General features: G+C 44.9%; 1 protein-coding gene and 1 long non-coding RNA gene across 6 annotated transcripts in view; one reads left to right on the forward strand and one right to left on the reverse strand.

The window, feature by feature from the left end:
- LDB2 (LIM domain binding 2) overlaps window positions 1-10,324 on the reverse strand; it is a 266,234-nt gene extending 255,910 nt beyond the window's left edge. For all 4 annotated transcript variants that reach the window (XM_070757375.1, XM_070757373.1, XM_070757374.1 and 1 more), the window contains exon 1: window positions 10,138-10,324. In XM_070757375.1, coding sequence (XP_070613476.1) covers window positions 10,138-10,269 — 132 coding nt within the window. In that variant the 5' untranslated portion in view covers window positions 10,270-10,324. The remainder of the gene's footprint in view (window positions 1-10,137) is intronic.
- LOC139170333 (uncharacterized) overlaps window positions 10,004-21,592 on the forward strand; it is a 108,800-nt gene continuing 97,211 nt past the window's right edge. Inside the window, exons 1-2 of one of the 2 annotated variants that reach the window (XR_011559593.1) lie at window positions 10,004-10,090; window positions 13,126-13,257. This is a non-coding gene — a long non-coding RNA (uncharacterized lncRNA). Of the gene's footprint in view, window positions 10,091-10,124; window positions 10,357-13,125; window positions 13,258-21,592 lie in introns of those variants that run through there. The other variant, XR_011559594.1, reaches the window with a different exon arrangement.

The following is a 21,592-nucleotide window of genomic DNA, read 5'->3' on the forward strand; positions in this document are numbered from 1 at the left end:
GGATTCACTGGTATTTGCCATGGCTCCATCACCGACAACGTTTTTAAGTCCGCAAACCAGGGTTGCCTGGGCCATAAGGGAGCTATCAATATTACCTCCGCTTGCTCCTCCAATATCTTGTGGATGACCTGGGGGAGGATAGGTAATGGAGGAAAGGCGTACAGTAGTCCCCTGGGCCAGGGGCAGTGGAGGGCATCGTAGTTCTCCGCCTCCTGGGACGGGAAGCGGGAGAAGAAGCGGGGAAGTTGGGTGTTGAGAGGGGAAGCAAATAGATCTATTAATGGTTTGCCGAACCTCATTGAGATTTGCTGAAAAACTCTCGGATCTAATTTCCACTCCGTTTGCTTTACTGTTGCCCGGCTGAGGGCATCCGCCTGTATGTTGTCTGTCCCCGATATGTGTTCCGATCGGAGAGAGGACAAGTGTCTCTCTGCCCAAAGGCTGATCTTCTTGGCCTCTAGCATCAGAGTCCTGGACCTGGTGCCCCCTTGACGGTTGATATGTGCCTTGGTGGCCATATTGTCGGTCCTGATGAGGACGTCCTGTCCGGCAATCAGGTGGCTGAAGCTCTTGAGGGCCAGGAAAACTGTGTGTAACTCCAGCCAGTTGATGGGGCAGGAAGACTGGCTTGTGTCCCAAAGGCCCTGGGTCTGCTGCTGGCCGCAATGAGCTCCCCATCCCGACAGACTGGCGTCCGTGGTGATGGTTACGGTGGGGGAGGATCGGAACAGGGTGCCGTCCTCGATGGCTCCGGACTTCCACCACGTCAGGGATCTTTGGACCTGTGGAGGAAGATGGGTTCGTTTTGCCAAGTGGGCCTGTCCAAGCTTTTGGAAGGGAAGTAGAAACCACTGGAGATCTCGAGAGTGAAGTCTAGCCCAGGGAACAATGGAAAAGCAGGAAACCATCTTCCCTAACAAGGAAGAAAGGGAGGAGAGGGTGGGGAAAGGGTCGCCCTGGATAAGGGATGCCAACCCCCTAATGCTACTTATCCGCTCAGGGGAGAGACTTACTAGCCCCACTGAGGAGTTGATAACTGTACCCAAATGAAGGATGGAGGTAGCAGGGGTGAGATGGCTTTTCTGGATATTAATAGAAAAACCGTGAGCCGTAAGGACCTCGACAGTGGTCTTTAAGTGGTCCTGAGCTAGGCTAAAGGACTTCGCTAATACCAGGATGTCATCTAAATAGAATTGAAGACAAATGGGTATAGATCTAAGATGGGCAGCTAAAACTGATAAAATCTTGGTGAAAACCCGGGGGGCTGAGGATAGGCCAAAAGGAAGGGCCCGGTACTGAAAATGCCTTCCGGCATAGGAGAAACGAAGGAACCTACGGTGTTCCTTAGCTATGAGGATATGTAAATAGGCTTCAGTTAGGTCCAAAGAGGCCATGAAGTCTCCCCTTCTGATGCAGGCTAAGATAGTTTTAAGAGAGTGCATCTTAAACTTGTGATATTTTATATACAGGTTAAGGCGTTTCAGATCCAGAATAGGTCTCCAGCCCCCCGAGGATTTGGGGACAAGGAAGAGAAGAGAATAAAAACCTTGGCCCTGAAATTCAGGGGGGACGGGCTGAATGGCCCGAATGTCTAACAGGTGCTGTATGGCCTGGTCCATTACAGCCCTCTTAGAGGGATCTTTGGGAGTAGAACAGGCAATGAAGAAGGAGGGGGGAGGAGAAAGAAACTCAAAATGTAAACCCTTTGCCACTGTATTGAGAACCCAGGAGTCTGAGGAAATAGCAGACCAATGGGAGGCAAACTTAGCAAGGCGACCACCGATGGGAACTGAAAGGGGATCGGGGTGGGGGATATCACCACCTACCTCTTCGGCCCTGACGGCTACCTGCAGATCCGCGAAAGGGACGCTTGGTTCCTCTGCCTCTAGAGTTCTTGTCCTGGTCATTGCGAGGTTTGTAGCTCTGTTGAGCTGAGCCTCTGTAGTAGGAGAAGGATTGATCCGCCTGACGAAAAGGTCGACGATAGTAAGGAGATGGACGCTGAAAGGATTTCTTCTGGCTCGAGGGTAGGATCTTCTTTTTATCCTTAGAGTCGATGAGGAAGGGCTCCAGGACATCACCAAAAAGGTTCTTACCCTTGTATTCTGCTGTAGCAAAACGCCACTTGTGTTTAATATCCACTTGCCACTTCTTGAGCCAGGTCATCCTCCTGGCCGCTATTGAGGAGGCCATGGTTTTGGCTGCAAACCATGAGGTATACAGAGTAGTGTCTGCAAGTAGTTGACAGGTGGCAAACATCTTGTTCAGGCTTTGTTGGGCTGAAATGTCAGAAGCCGGAATCAATTCCTGCAACTGTCTGACATAGATGAGCATGGTCCTAGCGAAAAAGGAAGAGGTTGTAGCTCCTTTGATAGCCCAAGCAGCGGATTGATGACTCTTCTGTAGGAGCTGATCAATTTTACGGTCTTCTCCCTTTAGAAGATCCTCCTCCTTTCCCGGTAGGTTCTCTGAGGAATGCAGGGCAAGAACTGAGAAGTCTATAGCAGGGGGTTCCAGGAAGGAGGCGAGCTCCGGAGCTACATTAAAAAATCTCTTCTCTAGATTAGAAGGAGCTGGACCTGCCGCCGGGTTTAGGCATTGTTTAGTAATGGTCTCTACGAAGAGGGGCGGAGCCGGTATTATGTCTTGCTCCTCCGTGTAAGGATTCCACAGGGTCTCCACCTGGGAAGCGGAAGGTTGAGTTTGAGTGGGTGGAGTTGTGAGACCAGCAGTTGAACGAGCCTTCAACAAAATGGTAGAAAACAACTCTGCTGGGAATAAGGCTGCTGATATAGGTAAAGCTGGGGAAGCTTCTTTGTCCTCAGACAGACCGGCATGACCCCCCTCTGGAGGTTCCTTGTCAGAAGAATCCAACTCCTCAGCCGAGGAATCAGACCAAGAATCTTGGGTAGGTCTGAGGGTAGAGGCAGCAAGGGAAAGAGGGGCCACTGGGGGCACCGGTCCTGGTCTAGAGGGAGTGGTAGTGGGTAAGGTGCTAAGCTTAAGTTCGATGCTGCGTTGAATTGCTGAATCAATCCACCTCTGGATAGCTGCTGCATCAAAGGTTGTTGAAGAGGAAGGGTGGACTTCTGGGGGAGGCGTCGCCTGAGGTATCTGTTGAGAGACCTCTGAGGGAGGACCAGGTTGAACTGGAGGTGCAATGAAAATCGTAGGAGAAAGGGGAACTGGGGGTCTAGAAGTGTCTGGGGTCAAATTTTGATTTTGTAAGCCAGCTGGACCCCAAATGCTAGCAGCCAGAGTTACAGCGGACCCAGAAGGGGAAAAGGTAGCTGGAGCCTGATTAGGAATTCTGGGAGTAGGGGAAAGAGCCCTGGCTGCTTTCTCATGAAGACGTTGTAGAGTAAGATCCCTACGCCTCTCTGCTTTTGAAGGTTGAGGAGTAGGATCCCTGTTTTCTGGAATAGGGGAAAGGAGATCAGAATCCACCTGTAGAGGCCTGACAGATTTTTTGGTTCTTTTCCCTCCTGCTTTAGCTAGGTCTGCCATGGCAAGACAGCCAAGGAAGAGGGAAAGGGGAATAAAAAGTAGAGGAAAATTTAGCAAGACAAAGTCCCCTGCAGGGGTCTGTGAGGATAAAATAGGAAACTGTTGAAAATGTGTCTTGCAAAGAAGGGCTAAATATATATATATGTTGAAAAATAAATAACCTAGCCCCTAATTCTGGAAAGGATGAATCCTTAAATAGCTATCTCCTTCTTAAGCCTGGTCAAAAAACAGTAGAAACCCAGAAACTTGGGCAAACTACTGAGACTGTTGCAGGATTTGGCCAGAAGATGGCGCCAAAGACCTTAATAATACAGCCGGCCGACGCTGAGTCACTAGGATAGCAATTAACAAAGCCGGCAAATTTCTCCTGCGTCATGAAGTATCGGCCGTTTTTTAACCCTATCCCAAGACTCCTGGAAAACCTGGCATGGAGTCAGAAAACTCTCTGGGAGGAAAACAAAGGTAAAATAGAATAAACCCCTTTTGTTTTTTTACCAGAACTGTAACCAGCTCCAGGGGGAATTAGGGGCCACTGTGAGGAACTCGCACGTTGTGCCTAGGAGGAACGTTGGCAAAGGGGGTCAGACTGTAACCAGTCAGGATCCCTCACCAGGCTTATGGCTTGCCTGCGAGTGGCTCCAAGGCAGCCCTAACGGCTGAAGGAAACAATAGGAGCCAGTGGGGGTGGGGAGGACCAAAAGCCCTACCCACCCGCAGATAGAGCTGTACCAAAAGGTCACTGCACTCTACTGCTTCCTCAGGACCAAGTTTAACTGATTAAAAATTGGATTACTAACCTAATGAAGATTATTTATAAGGAGTCAAAGACAAGATAGGTTGTGCTGCACGAGGTGTCTCTGTTAGAAGCGAGTCAAAAAAACTGGGTCTGTGGGCGGATCCAGCCTTTTTATACTTCTATGACTCGGACACGCCTCTTACGAGCGAGTACAATCCATCCTGACTGTCGACTCCTCCCTCCAAGGAGAATGGAAAAATGACAGCCGGGGCTGGAATCTTAATTTGAGATTCCTCATCTTCCGACAGGTGCTGAAATGGGTCATCATCATCCTCTGGGCGATCCGAAAGGGCCTGCAATTACTGGGCGCTGAGGGCCTTTGTGCCAAATTAACCACTCCAAAAATTTAAATACGGAGGGGAGACTAAAGTCCGGGGGACAATCAAGGGAATCTTGCAAACAGTCCCACACCGCAGGAGGTGAGAAAAAAGCCCTTTGATTCCTTTTGTTTCCTTAGCTTGCCTGAAACCTCCTAGCCGAGTAGATTTACATGTAAATACAATCCGGCAGCAGTGGGAGCAAGGCTTTTTGCAATAAAAGCCACAGGGAGCAGCGCCGCGGCTTCTCCCTCGGCGCCGAGCCCAGTAAGGCTGGAGCGCAATTAAGGCAAGCTCTAAGTAAAAGACAGAAAAGGATTTTTACTTATCTGGTAGAATGAAGACGAAGGGAAAGTGTTTTGTGAGAGGAACGAGCCACCACGAGACCCGCTGGACTGTGGGACCGAGCGAATTCTGGGGAAGGGGCGGATCCAGCAGGCTTTTTAAAGACAAGGCTCGTTCCCCAACGGATTGGACAGCGAGCAATCCACGTGACGGCTGGACCCACTCTCTCAGTACGGAGAAAGAGGGAATGAAGGAGAGAGAAAGTGTGACTGACAGAAAGGAGAGAGAAAGAGGGAGAGAGAGAAAGGAAAGAGTGAATAATTACGACGTTGAAGAGCTTATGAAGGAGCACAGTAACGAACTCACCACTGAAGAGTTGCAGCACCTTCAAACTGAGCAAGAAAAAAATTTGGCTGAGGAAATGTCTTCGGAGGGGGATGAGGAACGGAAGGAAGAATTCCTAAGTTCAGTGATTAAAGAAATGTGTGCAAAGTGGGGGAATTGCAATTGTTTGTAGAAAAAACCTTTCCCTAACAGTGTGGTAGGCAACAGGAGCCTAAACATGTTCAATGATAATGTGATGTCGTATTGCTGTAAAGTGTTACAAAAAAAGGCAGAAGCAACAGACACTGGACAAGTTTTTTCCTTCAATCTCAAAGTGACAGAGAAGGGAAGTCACCCCCAAATTCACAATGCCAGTTGTTCTCATGGAGGGAGATTCCCCCTCCAAGCAGTAATTCCATCCCTTCCACCCCACACCTCCATCCACTCACGCCATCACATTGCAGTCAAAAATTAAGTTTTATTATGTTTAGTTAAATGTTTTCTTACGTTTAAACATGTTATGTTTTAAAATGCTTTTTAAAATGTTTTTATGTTTATTTAACTCTTTATGTACTGTATTATAACTGTTCTCATTAAGAAAACATACCTATATAACCTGTAACACTTATATATTAGCGAGTCAACAAGGGTCAACCTATTCTCCAAAGCTCCTGAGGGCAGAACAAGAAGCAATGGGTGGAAACTAAACAAGGAGAGAAGCAACTTAGAACTAAGGAGAAAATTCCTGACAGTTAGAACAATGAATCTGTGGAACAGCCTGCCACCAGAAGTTGTGAATGCTCCAACACTGGAAGTTTTTAAGATGTTGGATACCCATTTGTCTGAAGTAGTGCAGAGTTCCCTGCCTAGGCAAGGGGTTGGACTAGAAGACCTCCAAGGTCCCTTCCAACTCTGTTGTTATTATTATTATGTAACTTTTCCTTCCAAAATGTTTTTATTTCTTGTACCTTTTTTCCTCCCCTTCCAAAATCTTTATTTTTTTAAATTCCAAAAACCTCTTAAAATATCTTAAGGAATGTTATCTTAATCTTCATTACAATATCATTATAATTTTCTTAATAATTGGGATTTCATATATTCTTAAATCAAACTTCCATATGATAAATATTCAGATTTTCCATTTAAACATATTTCATAAGTTAAAATCATTACTATCTCAATAGATCAGTAAATAACAATTGGGGGCTATTCAATCATTAATTGTAAAATCTTTCTTCTACATGATATTTATCTTGCATAAGGAGAAACCATACTCTAAAAAAACGTAAATCTATTCATATTAATTATGTAGAACAAATGGTTATAAATATTGTTTATAAATAAAATAGAACAGAGCAGAATAGAATTCTTTATTGGCCAAATGTGATTGGGCATATAAGGAATTTGTCTTTAGTACTTATGTTCTCAGTCTACATAAAAGAAAACATACATTTGTCAGGAATCATGAGATCCAACACTTAATGATTGTCATAGGGTTCAAATAAATAAATCAGGAAACAATCAATATTAATATAAATCTTAAGGATAGAAGCAACAAGTTACAGTCATGTAACTTGGGAAGAGATGAGTGATAGAAACAATGAGAAAAATTAATAGTAATAGTAATGCAGTCTTAGTGAATAGTTTGACACTGGTGAGGGAAATATTTGTTTAGCAGAGTAATGGCATTCAATTAAAATAACCTGTTCTTGTGTCTAGTTGTTGTGGTTGGCTCTGGGCCAGCTCCTGCTCCAAGGACTATGGGGGTTGATGTGGGAGAATCCTCACATTATCACAGGCCGGTTTTACTGCCAACAGCTTCCGACAGTGAAGCGCCTGTGTCGGGGAAGATTCTGGAAGTGAAGTAGGATCAATGGAGGAGGTAATTACAGGCAGCCCATTAGCTAATTACCCCATTAGTGAACCATCATCATCATTCATTATCATCATTAGAATCAGAAGAGGAGGCGTTTGCAGACACAGGTTGATGTCAAGGAAGGAACAACTGCACCTATTATAGGAAATAAGAGAGAACACCTGTGGCTGGGGCAATTAGGCTAATGGGGCTGCTGATAAATTTCCAGTGTGGGAATTTATCAGTTTTGAGAGAAAGAGACTTGTGGTTTGCTTCAGAATTTACAAAGACTTTTGTGAATGGCTTCAGGATTTACAAGGACTTTGTGGAATAATTCACAGTTAAGTCTCAGCGTGAGGACTCTTGAAGGGGGGTGGCTGTGACGTCTTCACAGCTGCCTTTTATCTGCTTTGCTTTTGTTTTATGTTTTTCACAGCATTCAAGGATTGTGGTGTGTGGGAGAGCATTTTGGCTGATTAAAGGTGCATTTTGGATAGTATTGTCCTTTTGATAAACCAACTTTGTTTATTTTACAAACGTGTGTGTTTGAATTTCTACTTTGGATTTAATTGGGGGCTTGTAACGTGAAGCCCGGCATAAAAAGTTGTCTTGGTGTGCAATGCTCAATACTGACATTTTGAGGGTAAGAATTGAAACAATTTATATCCAGGATGTGAGGAGTCCGTAAATATTTTCATGGACCTTTTTTTTTGACTCATGCAGCATAAGGTTGGCAGTAATTGTTTTTTCTGCAGTTCTGATTATCCCCTGAAGTCTGTGTCTGTCTTGTTAATTGGAAGTTAATTGAAAAAGGTATTGAAAAGTAAATGGAATGTTATTTTATTATAATAAATAATAAATTAGGAATTAAAATGGAAAGGACTTTTTTTAAAGGGTTTTAATTAGAAAAGAAAATAAGAAAGTTGGGGTAAGGGCAAATGGTGATACTATTTAAACATTAGAAAAGAAGTAGGAGGTAAATAGAATTTTAAAAATAGACAAAGAATATTATGGCAAAAATCAAAGTATATAAAATTGTGTTTGGGGATACTATAAGCTGTATAAAATCTTTGATCCAATCAATATTTTGTTCAGAGAAAATGCATGTCTGTATGTGTTAAAAAATAAAAAAACTTTTTTTCAAATAATTGCTGAAATGATAGTACTGTACTTAAGATCATTGACAAGTTCACAAAAGTTAAGATGCTGCATGACAATATTTATAATAAAAGTATACACATATTCATGTTTAATAGAAATATCTCATGTCATCCAAAATTGCAAACTTGTCTGAAACAACAACTGAGTTTGACAAACTTTTCTTTAGAAAGTTCTCAAAAATCAGGACTTTTCAGATTAACAAATACCATCATGTGTGGCAAAATGAATGTCAAAGGCTTTCTTGTGCCTATTAATAACATTAGTCAGTCAGAAAATATGTGACCAATCCTGATCTTTGGATGCCATTGATTAATATCAATTGACATGTTTAGAAGTCACCCTAATTGCTGAAACATAGACGCTGCATGTAATTATGAAGACTTACTGCCAAATGTAGAATGTTAATGACAAACGTTCAATTTTAATCACACCTTTAACAACTGATTATAATAAGAAATCCTGTGACAGACTGTAAATAAACTCATTTATATATAATAAAGCAGTGAACTCAAGTTCCTACATCTCATAATTTTTTGTGGTGAAGATCCATTCCTTATGCAGATGACATACTAATGGCACTTTAGTTTCCCTCTTTACTGGAATGTGTACAAGAGCAGAACTAGTGGTGGACCTAAAATTCACTAATAGGTAGTTTTGAAAGTTTTAAACAAGTCTGCAAAACTCAGAGAATATTTTAGCATTGTCCTTCCTATTCCTAAGAACCAGGCACACCAGATGAAGCGATAGGTAAGCAGGCAACAAATTCAATTGACTACAATTTTGTCAATTCAACCAATAATTTCCAAAACTTATTTTAGTGTAAAAAGAAAGCGATCTCCAAACGAAACATTTTGTAATCATGGAAAATATCAGTTGCCAAATTCAAGCTGGATTGCCACAAATCACAAAATTTAAGTTGCAAGTTTAAACTAGTGGAAGGAGAATCAGTGCCAGGCTTCAGTGCCTTCCCTTATTATAAAATATTCCAGGAAAGTAGGATTCTCCAAAACGAAAATGAAATGACTACCTATCAGAGCACACTCTATAGGTTTGGGAGCTGTATAAATCTGAGAAACCTCGAAATAACATTTTCCAGAAACATTTGCGATTGTAAGCCATGGGGATCGCAACTTCCTTTCAACGTTAACCAGCCCCCCAATTCTAAACAGAAAGCACAACGACTTTGGAAAGAAGCAAACCCACAAACTCAGTTTAGTGTCCGGAAATCTAAGCCATTCTCCTTAGACACCAGCCAGAAAAGGTCACATCTTGATCCCCATACCCCGCAAGGCAGCCTCTGGTTCTATAACTCAGAGTGAGTTCCTAGCACGCCTTCGCTAACCTAACCAAACCCCCGGTCGCCTTTTGCAAGGCAGCCATTCCTCAACCCCAAAAATGTAACTTCAACTTCCAAGGGGAAAAGCTATTGAGCTATTGAATTCCACAAAGGACTAGTCCGGTCCTGAAGTAACTGCTTTCCTTGTCCTGCGCGCAAGAGAAACTTCAGCTAAAAACCAGGACACCCGTTTCTGCTCTGGGACCAGCAGAGAGAACCGTGTTTGGCGAACCTCGAGGGAAAGATACACCGGCCCATCAGATCCTCCAAAACAAAAATGGGGGAGTGGGGTGGCCACCCCTTTATGGGGGTATATTCGCTTCCCCGCCGCAACCCCTGGCAGGAAGTTGGCGGGCGCGGGGGCGGTCACAGACAAGCAACTGAACACCCACAATCCCGCTGCTGAAATCTTGCGACGACGACGGAGCTGGTCGAGAGATGCGCCCCCCGCCCATCTCCCGGTCTTCCAGGCGGCGCGGAATTGCGGTGTACCGGGCCAAAGACAGGAGGTGAGCCAGTCCGAAGCGCAGCGGCTGGTCAGGCTGCGTGCACTCACCTCGGAACGAGCCTGTAGCCGCTTGTTCATCTCGTAGATTCGGTACTCAGGCTGCACCATGTAGGCCGTATGGCGTCGGTAGAAGGGGCCGAAGGGCGAGGAGTAGAAGGGGTCGTGCGACGCGCTGGACATCGCGCCTGCTGACCGGGGCTGGAGACGAAGCGCGCAGCAGGGGAGCACCGGGCGAGCACATGGGCTGGGGGCTGTGCGCCCTGCAAAGTAAGCGACGCAAGGCGGGAGCAAGCAGGGAGACAGGCGGGCGGGGAGGAAGGGAGGCGGGGTATGCGACTGGCTGGGAAGCGCCGCTGCCGCTGGAGAGGCAGGCAAGGTGGGGCCGGCCGCTGGGATGCAAGCTCTCTACCTGCATTGGAAAGTGGCGGCGGGGGAAGAGGGTCACTTCCAGGCCACACGTGAGCCCCTGCGAGGACCGAGCCTAAAGATGCCGGGAAAGAGGCAGAGAAGGAGATGGAAAAATGGAGAGATCGCCAGGCGGGCGCGCGCACGGGCACGGGGTAGAGCCACCCCCCTCCCCTGCCAAGCGAGAACTTCACTCCCTCTCCTCCGAAGAGGGTCGGGCACACTTGGTCATGGTAGGGGGGCGCAATTTCGTGCTGCCAGAAAAATGCCTTGCCTCTCCGCCCTCGCCTTGACGCGGGCTTCATGTTGGTTGAGGGATGGCCCAGCTTTCTCTGTGCTCCGCTGTCCAGCTTTGCATCCCACACCCGAAGCAGCGGCAGGGAGACTTGAAATTAAAAGAGCAGGAGACATGTGCATAAAAAAGTTGCGCCGAAAGTTTGGCAATTGAAGACCTTCCCTTTGAGACAGGGAGGTATCTGCCAGGTATCCCAAAGAGAGCTTTGCGCAGCCTCTGGAATTCATTCCCTGCAGTCTGATGCATTCGGAAATTCAAATGTCTCGGATGCAATTGCTGACAAGGGAAAGCTAAATGTGCTCAAGCCACACAACAGCTCTGTGCGGTGTATTGGACAATGACCAAGCCCCAAAGTGCTGCGCGATAATAATTATTCTTATTTTATTCTTATTTATTAGACTTATATGGCACCCTTCTCTGAATACTTGGGGCAGCTCACAGGGTACAATATAAAACAATGTGTACACAAATCTAATTAATTAAAACTATAGGCTAAGATCCCACTATATTAAAAACAGTCAATCAACTCAGTCAAAATCACACATTACATTTGGTAGTGGGGGGGGGGGCATGATCCAATTGCCCCATACCTGGCGACGTAAGTGAGTCTTAAGACTCTGGCAAAAGGCGAGGAGGGTGAGGGTGGTGCAAATCTCTGGAGGGAGCTGATTCCAGAGGGCTGGGGCTGCCACAGAGAAGGCTCTTCCCCTAGGCCCCACCAGACGACATCTGTTCGGGACTTGCAGCCTAATCTATATATAAAGTGAACATAATTGCACAGAACCGGGGGGGGGGGGCTTTTCTGAGCAAAATAAAGAAATAAGTATTAATTTTTTCATTTCATTTTTCATTTGTTTATGATCAGGAATGTTCACATTATTATACCAATGCCAAAGGTATTCAAAAAATTTGGAATTTGCAGCCTAATCTATATATAAAGTGAACATAATTGCACACAGCCGGGTGGGGGAGGCCCTTTTCTGAGCAAAATAAATAAATAAGCATTAATTTTTTCATTTCATTTTTAATTTTTTTATGATTAGGAATGTTCAAATTAGTATACCAGTGCCAAAGGTATTCAAAAAATTTGGAACTTGCAGCCTAATCTCTATATAAAGTGAAAGAATTGCACACGGCTGTGGGGGGGCTTTTCTGAACAAAATAAAGAAAAAAGCATTAATTTTTTCATTTTATTTTTCATTTGTTTATGATCAGGAATGTTCAAATTAGAATGCCAATGCAAAAGGTATTCAAAAAAACACTTCCAGGAGCTAAAATCAATACTTTTTTAGTCTGGGTCAAATAGACCCGGGAACAGAACAAGTGCAAGTTTTTTTGCCCAGCAAAAACTAAGCAACCCCCCCAAAAAATACTCATAGAAAGAACCCCTCAAATGACGCAAGGTCATGTAATTTCAAGTTTCAGATATGCTAGGAAAATTATTTACATGGTCTCAAACTTCGTTTCGGGTCACATATGACCCGAACTGAAAGCAGGATTAAACAATGAGATGGGATTGGCAAATACTGTACAACTATATTATCCTAAATATTGACTATTATTCTTTTTTTGAATTGGAGGAAAGGCATTAAGCAATGATAAATGCATTGTTATTCTTCCTTTCCATTCCCCCCTCCCTGTTCCTTTTTAAAAAATAGACATTATCAAACACAAGATTTTTGAGATTGTCTAGAAAAGATTGAAGGACAGGAGATAGCAAACACACATATATTTGAGGAAAAATATGATTTAAAGCAGTATAACACGTATTAAAGCAGTAGAAAAAAAAGCCACTGGGTATGCTCTTTAAATGATGTAGTTTCAGCAAATTCAAAATCAAAGTTATTTTAACTGGTACTGGAGGAATTAACTTCATTGCAAAGGGAGAATTACAGAATCATAGGATTGGAAGAGACCTTGCAGGTCTATACTTAAAAATCTCCAATAATGGAGCACCTACAACTTCAGGGATCACAAATGATGAAGATAAATATACCTTACATGAAGTGATGTAGTGTATGATTTTTTAAAAATTTATTTTAAATGAGAAGCTCTAGATTTGGCCATAATTAAACATTTAGCAATCAGTGATCAATTATAAATATAACATTACAAAATTAAACACATATTAGTAATTTTGTTTAAAAATAATGTTATTGTACTTAATTAACAAAGGAAAGAGCTACTAATATAACTATTTATAATGGAATTTATTCCATTAATTAATGCAGTTTCAAAGTCAATAACTGTCATAATAATGAAAAAAAAGGAGGACGAGCCTGGGAAATTAGGTTTTATGCTTTAAAATGTTAGATTTGTATTCTGCTTTTTTTCAGGAACTCAAGATGATTTCTGTATGGATCTTTCTTCATTTTATCTGAACAATAACCATGGGAGCTCCTGTCTCAGCTCAATGCTTGAGTACCTGGTGATAAGTCGGAAGAAGGCCCCTTCGGAAACAGGCAATAGTGAGAACTGGTTTATTGAAATCGGTCGGCAGAACTCAGCTGCAACTAAGTTGACAGCTATTTATACAGGAACTTTGCTGACAGAAACACCAATCATATAACTGTATTATGCCCGCCCAAACAGGGCTTCCCCAACAACAGCCAATGGCTGCAGGGAAGGTTTTACCCAATCAGATTGGCTGCAGATGGGTACCTCCGACCCATTGGGCAGTTTATGGCTTAACACTGCACCAACGCCGAATGGGGAGGTGTCACAGGTAAGGATAAGTGGAAGATGAGGTGAGTATTGAGCCAAAACAGCTGTTGACATTAGCGCACCTTTAACAGCCCTAAACGCATCCGCCTCTCGGGGCCCCCAAAACCATCTGGTATTCTTATCCAGGAGGCGGTGGAGGGGTTCAGCCAAAGACGCTTTGTGTGGAATAAACACAGAATAAAAATTGAAAAGGCCTAGGAAGGCCTGTAACTCCGCCTTAGACTGGGGTGAGGGAGCATTTGAATGGCAGCCGTCTTCTCTGGGGTGGGGTGAATCCCGACGGCATGAACAATGAACCCCAAGAACTCAACCTGTGGAACTCCAAACTTACACTTATCAGCCTTAATCTTTAACCCAGCCTCCTGGAATTTGGACAATACCAACTTAACTCTTGTAAGCAGCTCCACTTCAGAGCGGACAGAGACCAACACGTCGTCAAAGTAGGGCACTGAAAAATTCCCGGGGCTGTAGACACCCCAAATTGTAAGTGGTGGCATCTGAAAACCCCCCTGTGTGTGGTGATGGCTTGGGCATTTGCGGTTTGGGGATCCACAGGCAACTGCTGATAGGCCTGGGATAGGTCTAACTTTGCAAAAATGATGCCGTCACCCAGCAAATGCAATAGGTGTTGAACCACCGGAACCGGGTACGCATGGTGTGCTAAGGCTCGGTTAATCGAACATTTGTAATCCCCACAAATGCGAATCCCACCATCTACCTTGATTGCTGTGACAATGGGTGTCTCCCAAGGAGCTCCAGTACACCCTGGGCTATTAAATGATCTAGTTCAGCATCCACTTTTGGCCGCAGGGCTAGGGGAACCCGCCGGGGTTTGAGACGAATGGGCGGAATAGATGGGTCTAGGCTAAATGTGACAGGGGAGCCCTTGTAGCAACCCAACTTACCATCAAATACCTCAGGGAACTGGTTAGCCAATTTAGAAAACGACCCACCATCCCCGACCAAGTTAACGCCCGAGACCGAAAGGCCTAGAGAAGTAAACCAGTCCAGTCCCAGTAGACTCGTGAATGGCCCATCTACCACTATAAGAGGCAATTTTCCAGAGAAAACTTTGTAATGAACTGGGAAACGCCCCTGACCAACGACAGGAATTACTGTCCCCTGATAGTCTCGAAGTTTCATAGGACAGGCAAATAGGTCGCACTTGGACAAATGAGGAAAACAGCGCTTCAGTGTACTCCACGAAACCAGTGAGTGGGCTGACCCCGTGTCCACCTGCATCAAGCAAGAAGCAGCACCTAAAACAACAGCAAGTTCAATCTTTTCTGTGCAGGAAGTCGAAGTTTGGCGGATGACAGTCGCAGCGGGCTCGTAGGTCCGGTATATGGCATTGCAGTCAAAACGGCGAGGAGCACCATCACGGGGCGGCCAACGTGGGGACGACAAAGTCCAGTCACGTGATGAAAACGATGAAGATGATGCATACAACGTAGAGGACGCCGCAGAGGATGACGGAGGTTGACGCCGAAATCTGCATACCCGGGCAAGGTGGCCCCGGTTTCCACAACGACGGCAGATGATGTCTTTAAAGGGACAGCTTGCGCGGAAATGGTCCCAGCCGCGGCACGGAGTGGGTGGAGGACGAGACCAACCCCCAGCAGGCTCCTTAGTGTGGGTAGGAGAGACACGGCAGACCTCATCTTCCAAAGTTAGAGCCCGTTCCAATTCCTGAGGGAGGCGGGTAATTTCTGGGCTGGGAGTAGACGCTGTGGCGTTAACAGGAGAATCCATAGCTGCCAAGGACTGGGTGGATAACTCAAACGCCCGTGCTTCGGCCAAAGCCGACTTAAATGTGAGGTCTTGGATGGCTAGTAGGCGGCGCTTGAGACAGCCATCTCGCACCCCGAAAACCAGGCGATCGAGGAGGTAATCCTCCAAATCATTAAACTCGCAGTAAAGGGCAGCGCGGCGCAAAGCCGCGACAAATTCATTTATTGACTCGCCTTCGTTCTGGCCACGGTGAAAAAACTTATAGCGGCAGGCGCAACGGGATGGTGGTGGGGCATAATGGTCTTGCAAGGTGGGAGCAAAAATGGCCCTCGCAGTTTCAAACATTTCAGGCCCACAGAACCCCAGAAAATAAGACCTTTTCCTATCACCCGAGATTTCTGTGTACCCATTTGAGATTAAAAAACATTCAAAATGGGCAACATACGAGTCCCAGGTCTCCCCTTGAGGGTCAAAGGGGGCAAAAGTCAATTGTGTGGACATTTTAACTTGCTAAAATAACAGTTGCAGAGGAAGAAATAGGAAGAGGACGCGTAGGAACGTTAAATCCTGGTCGCCAGTGATAAGTCGGAAGAAGGCCCCTTCGGAAACAGGCAATAGTGAGAACTGGTTTATTGAAATCGGTCGGCAGAACTCAGCTGCAACTAACTTGACAGCTATTTATATAGGAACTTTGCTGACAGAAACACCAATCATATAACTGTATTATGCCCACCCAAACAGGGCTTCCCCAACAACAGCCAATGGCTGCAGGGAAGGTTTTACCCAATCAGATTGGCTGCAGATACATAACACCTGGTTGCTGTCTTGTATACATTGTAAACCATGCAACTGAGCTGGGGATTGCAACCTGGGGCTCAGAGCCACAGACACACTACACAAAAAGTTTACCAGGACCAGGGGAGACATGATAGCATCCTTCCAATATCTCAGGGTTTGCCACAAAGAAGAGAGTCAACCTATTCTCCAAAGCTAATAATTGGGATTTCATATATTCTTAAATCAAACTTCCATATGATAAATATTCAGATTTTCCATTTAAAACATATTTCATAGAACAAATGGTTAATGACAAAATTCATACTATTATATTATCCTAACCTTTGTATTGTTTTAAACTAGTCAGCATTAACAATCCTCTTGGGTATGATAAGTATAGTTGGAAGAAAAAGTTTAATTACACAGAGTTATCCCCACTTGAAGCAACATTTTCTTACAAAATAACTTCTCCGGTTATTAGAAATTAATCAAATTTAAATGGGTAACTTACAGTTTACTTGTACATTTTATTTACTTGTAAAATATTGTTGCTGGTTTGATCAGAAGAGAAAGCCATGGTTCCTTCATTCTGAAAGTCTCTTCAACCCTCCCACCCCTTCCCCCAGTGCTTCCTGTAGAGGAAGAGCTGTGATTGGTTCAGCCTGCTGCCAATCAGACAGCTCTCTCAGTGCCTCCTTTCTGTGTAGAGGAGGAACTGTGATTGGTTCAGCCTGCTGCCAATCAGGCAGCTCTCTCAGTGCCTCCTTTCTGTGTAGAGGAGGAACTGTGATTGGTTCAGCCTGCTGCCAATCAGGCAGCTGAGGGGTGTTGCCAGCTGGACTATAGCAACAGCAGAAAGAAAAAAAACCTCATGTTGCCCGAGCCATGAGGTTTCCTTCCTCCCTGCCTTTCAGATCGGAACTGTGGAGCTTTGGAAAATGATGCAAGGCAGTTTTCAGGTTAGTGAAAGTCAGTGACTCTAGTATAAGTCGAGGTTGGATTTTTCAGCACATTTTTGTGCTGAAAATCTCAACTTATACTCGAGTATATACGGTAAGTGTTTTTTCCAGACAATCTTCCATTTGCCTGGGTCTTTCCTACTCCAGCACAATCACATTGCTCCTGATACGTAGAAGAGTTTGCTCTCTTGAAATTTTCAGTCCTTCCAGGGGAAGGCAAAAGAGAAATTCCCTACAAAATATCTTGCTTTTTTTCTCCCTCCCCTTTTGCAAAATAGAGAGATTGGCGAGAAAAAGATTTCAAGTGGGTTCTGCAAGCTGTTTATGTAACACATCACAGTCCGTAGCTCTGAACCCTGGATGCAGTCACATTGTTTTCAATATGTTGAAGAGCAAACAGCTTACTTTCTTGCAATCCATTTCTTTCCTATCAATCTACTCTGCAAGCGAAAAATAAAATCCTACAGGTCAAGCATAGGACATTGACTGAGGGACCTGAAAAGGTCATAAATGATTGTAAAAGTTATTTTTCAGCACCATTATCATAAGTTAGCATAAGGTTGCTAGCTACTACTTGTTTAACATTTGTTTATATGTCCCAATGCACTGCTAAATATCTATGGAAATTCTGTGTCATCCAGGTCAGTGTTTCCCAACCTTTTTTGAGCCGCGGCACATTATTCGTATTTTCAAAATCCTGGGGAACACTGAAAGGGGGGGGGGGGGCGGGCTAAAGAAAAGTTTGGACAAAAAACCCCTCTCTCTTCCTCCCTTTCGCTCTATTTCTCCCTCTTTCTCTCTTTTCCTTCCTTCCCTTCATTCTCTCTCTCCATCCCTCTTTCTTTCTTCCTCTCTTTTTTGCTCTCTTTCTCTCTCCCTCCTTCCCTTCCTCTATGTCTTTCTCTCTCCCTTGCTCTCTCTCTCTGTCTCTTGCTATCTCTTTCTTGCTTTTTTCTCTCTCTCTTGCTCTCTCTCTCTTTCACTGTCTTGCTATATGTCTCTTTCTTTCTCTTTGCCTCTCTTGCTATCTCTCTTTCTCTCTCTGTCTCTCTTGCTATGTCTCTCTTTCTTTCTCTTTCTCTCTCTCTCTGTGCCTCTCTTGCTAAGTCTCTCTTTTTCTCTTGCTATGTCTCTCTTTCTTTTTCTCTCTCTCTGCCTCTCTTGCTATGTCTCTCTTTTTCTCTCTCTTTCTCTATCTCTCTTTCTCTGCCTCTCTTGCTGTCTCTCTTTCTTGCTCTGTCGCTTTCTCTGCCTCTCTTGCTATGTCTCTCTTTCTCTCTCTCTCTGCCTCTTATATGTCTCTCTTTCTCTCTCTCTCTCAGCTGACTGCAAGCGGGAGCCCTGATGGCGGCAGCTGGACATGGTGCTGGACACCGTATATGCCAGGCACGCAGCGCCAGCATGTACGACGTCCAGCAGAACGTCCAACCGCCACCGTCAGGGCTCCCACTTGCAGTCAGCTGAGAGAGAGAGAGAGAGCGATCCCTCTCGCCGCCGCCATCTCCCCTGACTGCCTGCGGCCGCTGCGGCCACCCCCCCCCTCGCTCCCATCGGACACTTGCCGTCGACGAAAGAGGAGCTCCAGCTGGGCGGGGCACTGCCGGTACTTCCGTCCTGGGGCTCCCGCTCGCAGCTGTCCCCCGCCTCCTGCTCGATGCCGCAGTTTTCGGCGCTCTCCTGCTGGGCCCCAAAGAAGGAAGGCGGGAAAAAGGTGCGAAGAATGGAGCTCTCCTTCCTGCCTTCCTTCTTTGGGGCCCAGCAGGAGAGCGCCGAAAACCACGGCATCGAGCAGGAGACAGCTGCGAGCGGGAGCCCCAGGACGGAAGTACCGGCAGCGCCCCGCCCAGCTGAAGCTTGGCGGCACACCTGGCCATGTCTCGTGGCACACCAGTGTGCCGCGGCACACCGGTTGGGAAACGCTGATCCAGGTCATGGATGGGACACCCATGACTGGATGACTGAGAATCTCCTTAGACATTTTTTTATATGATTGATAACTAATAAATACAGTATACAACAGGGTTATCAAACTCAATTTCATTGAGGGCTGCATTAACATTGTGTTGTCCTCTTGAGGCTGGGGAAGGGGGAAAGGGGCACGAGCAAGGTGGTCATGGCTGATTGGGCATGGCCAGCTTGACATTCCTTGCGTGGATGGTGCTTTTGGGGGCCAAGCGGGAGGGAATTCAGGGATCTCTGATGGGTGGGCAATGGGCAAGAGGCTCATCCCACGGGTTTAAGTAAGGCAAGATAGCTACAGCCGGAAATTGTCCAAACACACACGTTCACGGCCCTTTGTGTGCGGAGGTGATCCTTTCCATCTGTAATTGCAGTCTACCAGCTCCTCAGCTGGCACACACTGTGACTTCAGAGCTTGCTGCCACCACCAGGCTGACTGTCCAAGCACCAGGCAGAAGTGGGGGAGGCACATGATGTGGATCTTTGGACCACACCTATTCTGTCCCACTGTCAATTTTGGCTTGTGGTTGGAGGCCAGGTCACTGCTGGTCATCTCTGCCCCCTTACAGGTCTTGCCCTTGGCCTGCACATGGAACTTATTCCCCTCACGCCCTTAATGCACTTCAGCCCAGGTCCAGTAGGCAAAAGACCCACTGTGAGTGGGGAAAGCCAGATCCTCATCAGCATTATGGCCACCCTGACCCAGCTAGGATTGTGTGCCTCTCCCCATCTCTACTGGGTCTGGGCAGCCATGGCGCTGATGGGCATCTGGCTTTCCTGCTCATGATGGCTGCCTTTTGCCTACTGGGCTTGGGCATTCTTATCACTTCTCCTCAGCCTTTGTAGTTGGCCACTTCACATTCACCACCAGGTGCTTCGGCCTGGTGCTTCAGGTGGCAACAGCAGTGACATAATGGACCTGCACAAGCTGCTGGCAGCAACCCACAGTAATGCCAAGATACATCAGGTGCATGAGGAGAATGCTCCATACCTGGGCAATGGGCAAGATCCATGAGGGGGCTAAGGAGATGGCCAAGTAACAACCTGCTCTCCAACTGCAAGTAGACAAGCTGATGGTGTCTGGCAGCAGCCACCCCATCCTCTGTGTCACCTTGTCTCTGCCTGTGGCAGTGGCAGAGGCAGAGATGCAGGGGAAGCCACATGGTCTGGGCTGCTAGATGAGCCAAGCAGCTACCATCTCCTGCCCCAGCCAGAGGGGATGGAGCAGATACATCACCCAGTCCACCTCACATGGAAAATTAGATGGATGTGCTTGAGTGATTTGGGTTATGGATGTGCTTGAGTTAAAGTTTTATTGTGATTGGGTTAATCAGGGGTATAATGGGAAAAGATCCAACATACTTGGGTTCCAGGTTTTAGTTTAAGGGTTTTTTTTTAATATACATCAAAATCAATACATGAACAGTGAGGCATCTAGGTATCATTCATTTGGATGCACCAGTAGGAACCCACTGATGATGCAATTTTCAGGGTTTTTTTCTGGCATTTCCCAGCAGCCCTCCTGCCTGCACTCGTCTTAATGCCAACCTTTATTCTTCATCCAAAGCACAGCTGAGAAACTCCTCAACTGTATTTCGGCTTGTAATGTGGTCCTGAACATGTGGGAAAGTGAAATTGTGCAGTGGGACGCATGCGGGTGCGCGCATGCGGACCAGTAGCAAAATGCAACTGAACCCACCCCTGTAATGGTAGTATTAATAATATTTGTTACTTAAATCATCTTATGTAATAGTAAAGTTATTATACATATTTATGCTAAAATATAGGTTTTCATTATTTAGTTGATCAGCATTTTAGTCCGCTCTTCAAATAACAATAACAATATCATTAAAACATACATAGTGTCGCCATCTTTCAAAATCTAATCTTTACATTTAGCTATTACTGGATAGAAATAGGTATAATAATATTTCCCCAATTTCTTTTTTTGTTGTTTTTTATTTTTCTCCACAATTAAGTACACACATACTTTTAAATATATCAATGTATATACATTTCAAATCAATCCATCATGTCAGTATTTTGCTTTACATCACATTTCAAGTCTTATTGATATAACTAATGTTTTCTTCCAAGGTTTAAACAATTTGAAACATTATAATTAATGGTGTTATTTCTATATTTGTAATTCTATAGTCTAAATTGATATTGTACCAAGCCAAATAATGTATTTCAGGTATGTGTTTTCTCCTAATGCTGCCTCCATTAAAGCCTAGTTTTGCCTTCTGGGAGCCCCACCAAATTATTCCAATTTGTTCCAATTTCTCAAATTGTATTTACCACTGTGACTATCCTTGTCATATAATTATTATTTCTCTTGCTTCTTAATTCCAAGCTGCAATGCTTCTGTCACTTCCATATTTTCATTACCATCATTCATTTTTCTTTAACCCTACTTTCCTCACAACTAATTGCCCCTTAAAAATTAAGTATGTACTTTTACTATTTATAGTCAAATATTAATCCATAATAGATTATTTAAATATCATTTTAAATTTCAGCGTTCTAAATAGCATCTGAGAAATAAACCTAGTCCCATTCCAATTCTCTCAATCAGAGCTTGATTTATTAACAGAACCATGTTAGCTACGCTATTGTCATTCCGATTCTGAGTCCTTCCCAGAATCCCATC

This window comes from Erythrolamprus reginae, chromosome 7 (genome assembly GCF_031021105.1).
Source record: "Erythrolamprus reginae isolate rEryReg1 chromosome 7, rEryReg1.hap1, whole genome shotgun sequence".
In the NCBI taxonomy this organism is placed as follows: Eukaryota; Metazoa; Chordata; class Lepidosauria; order Squamata; family Dipsadidae; genus Erythrolamprus; species Erythrolamprus reginae.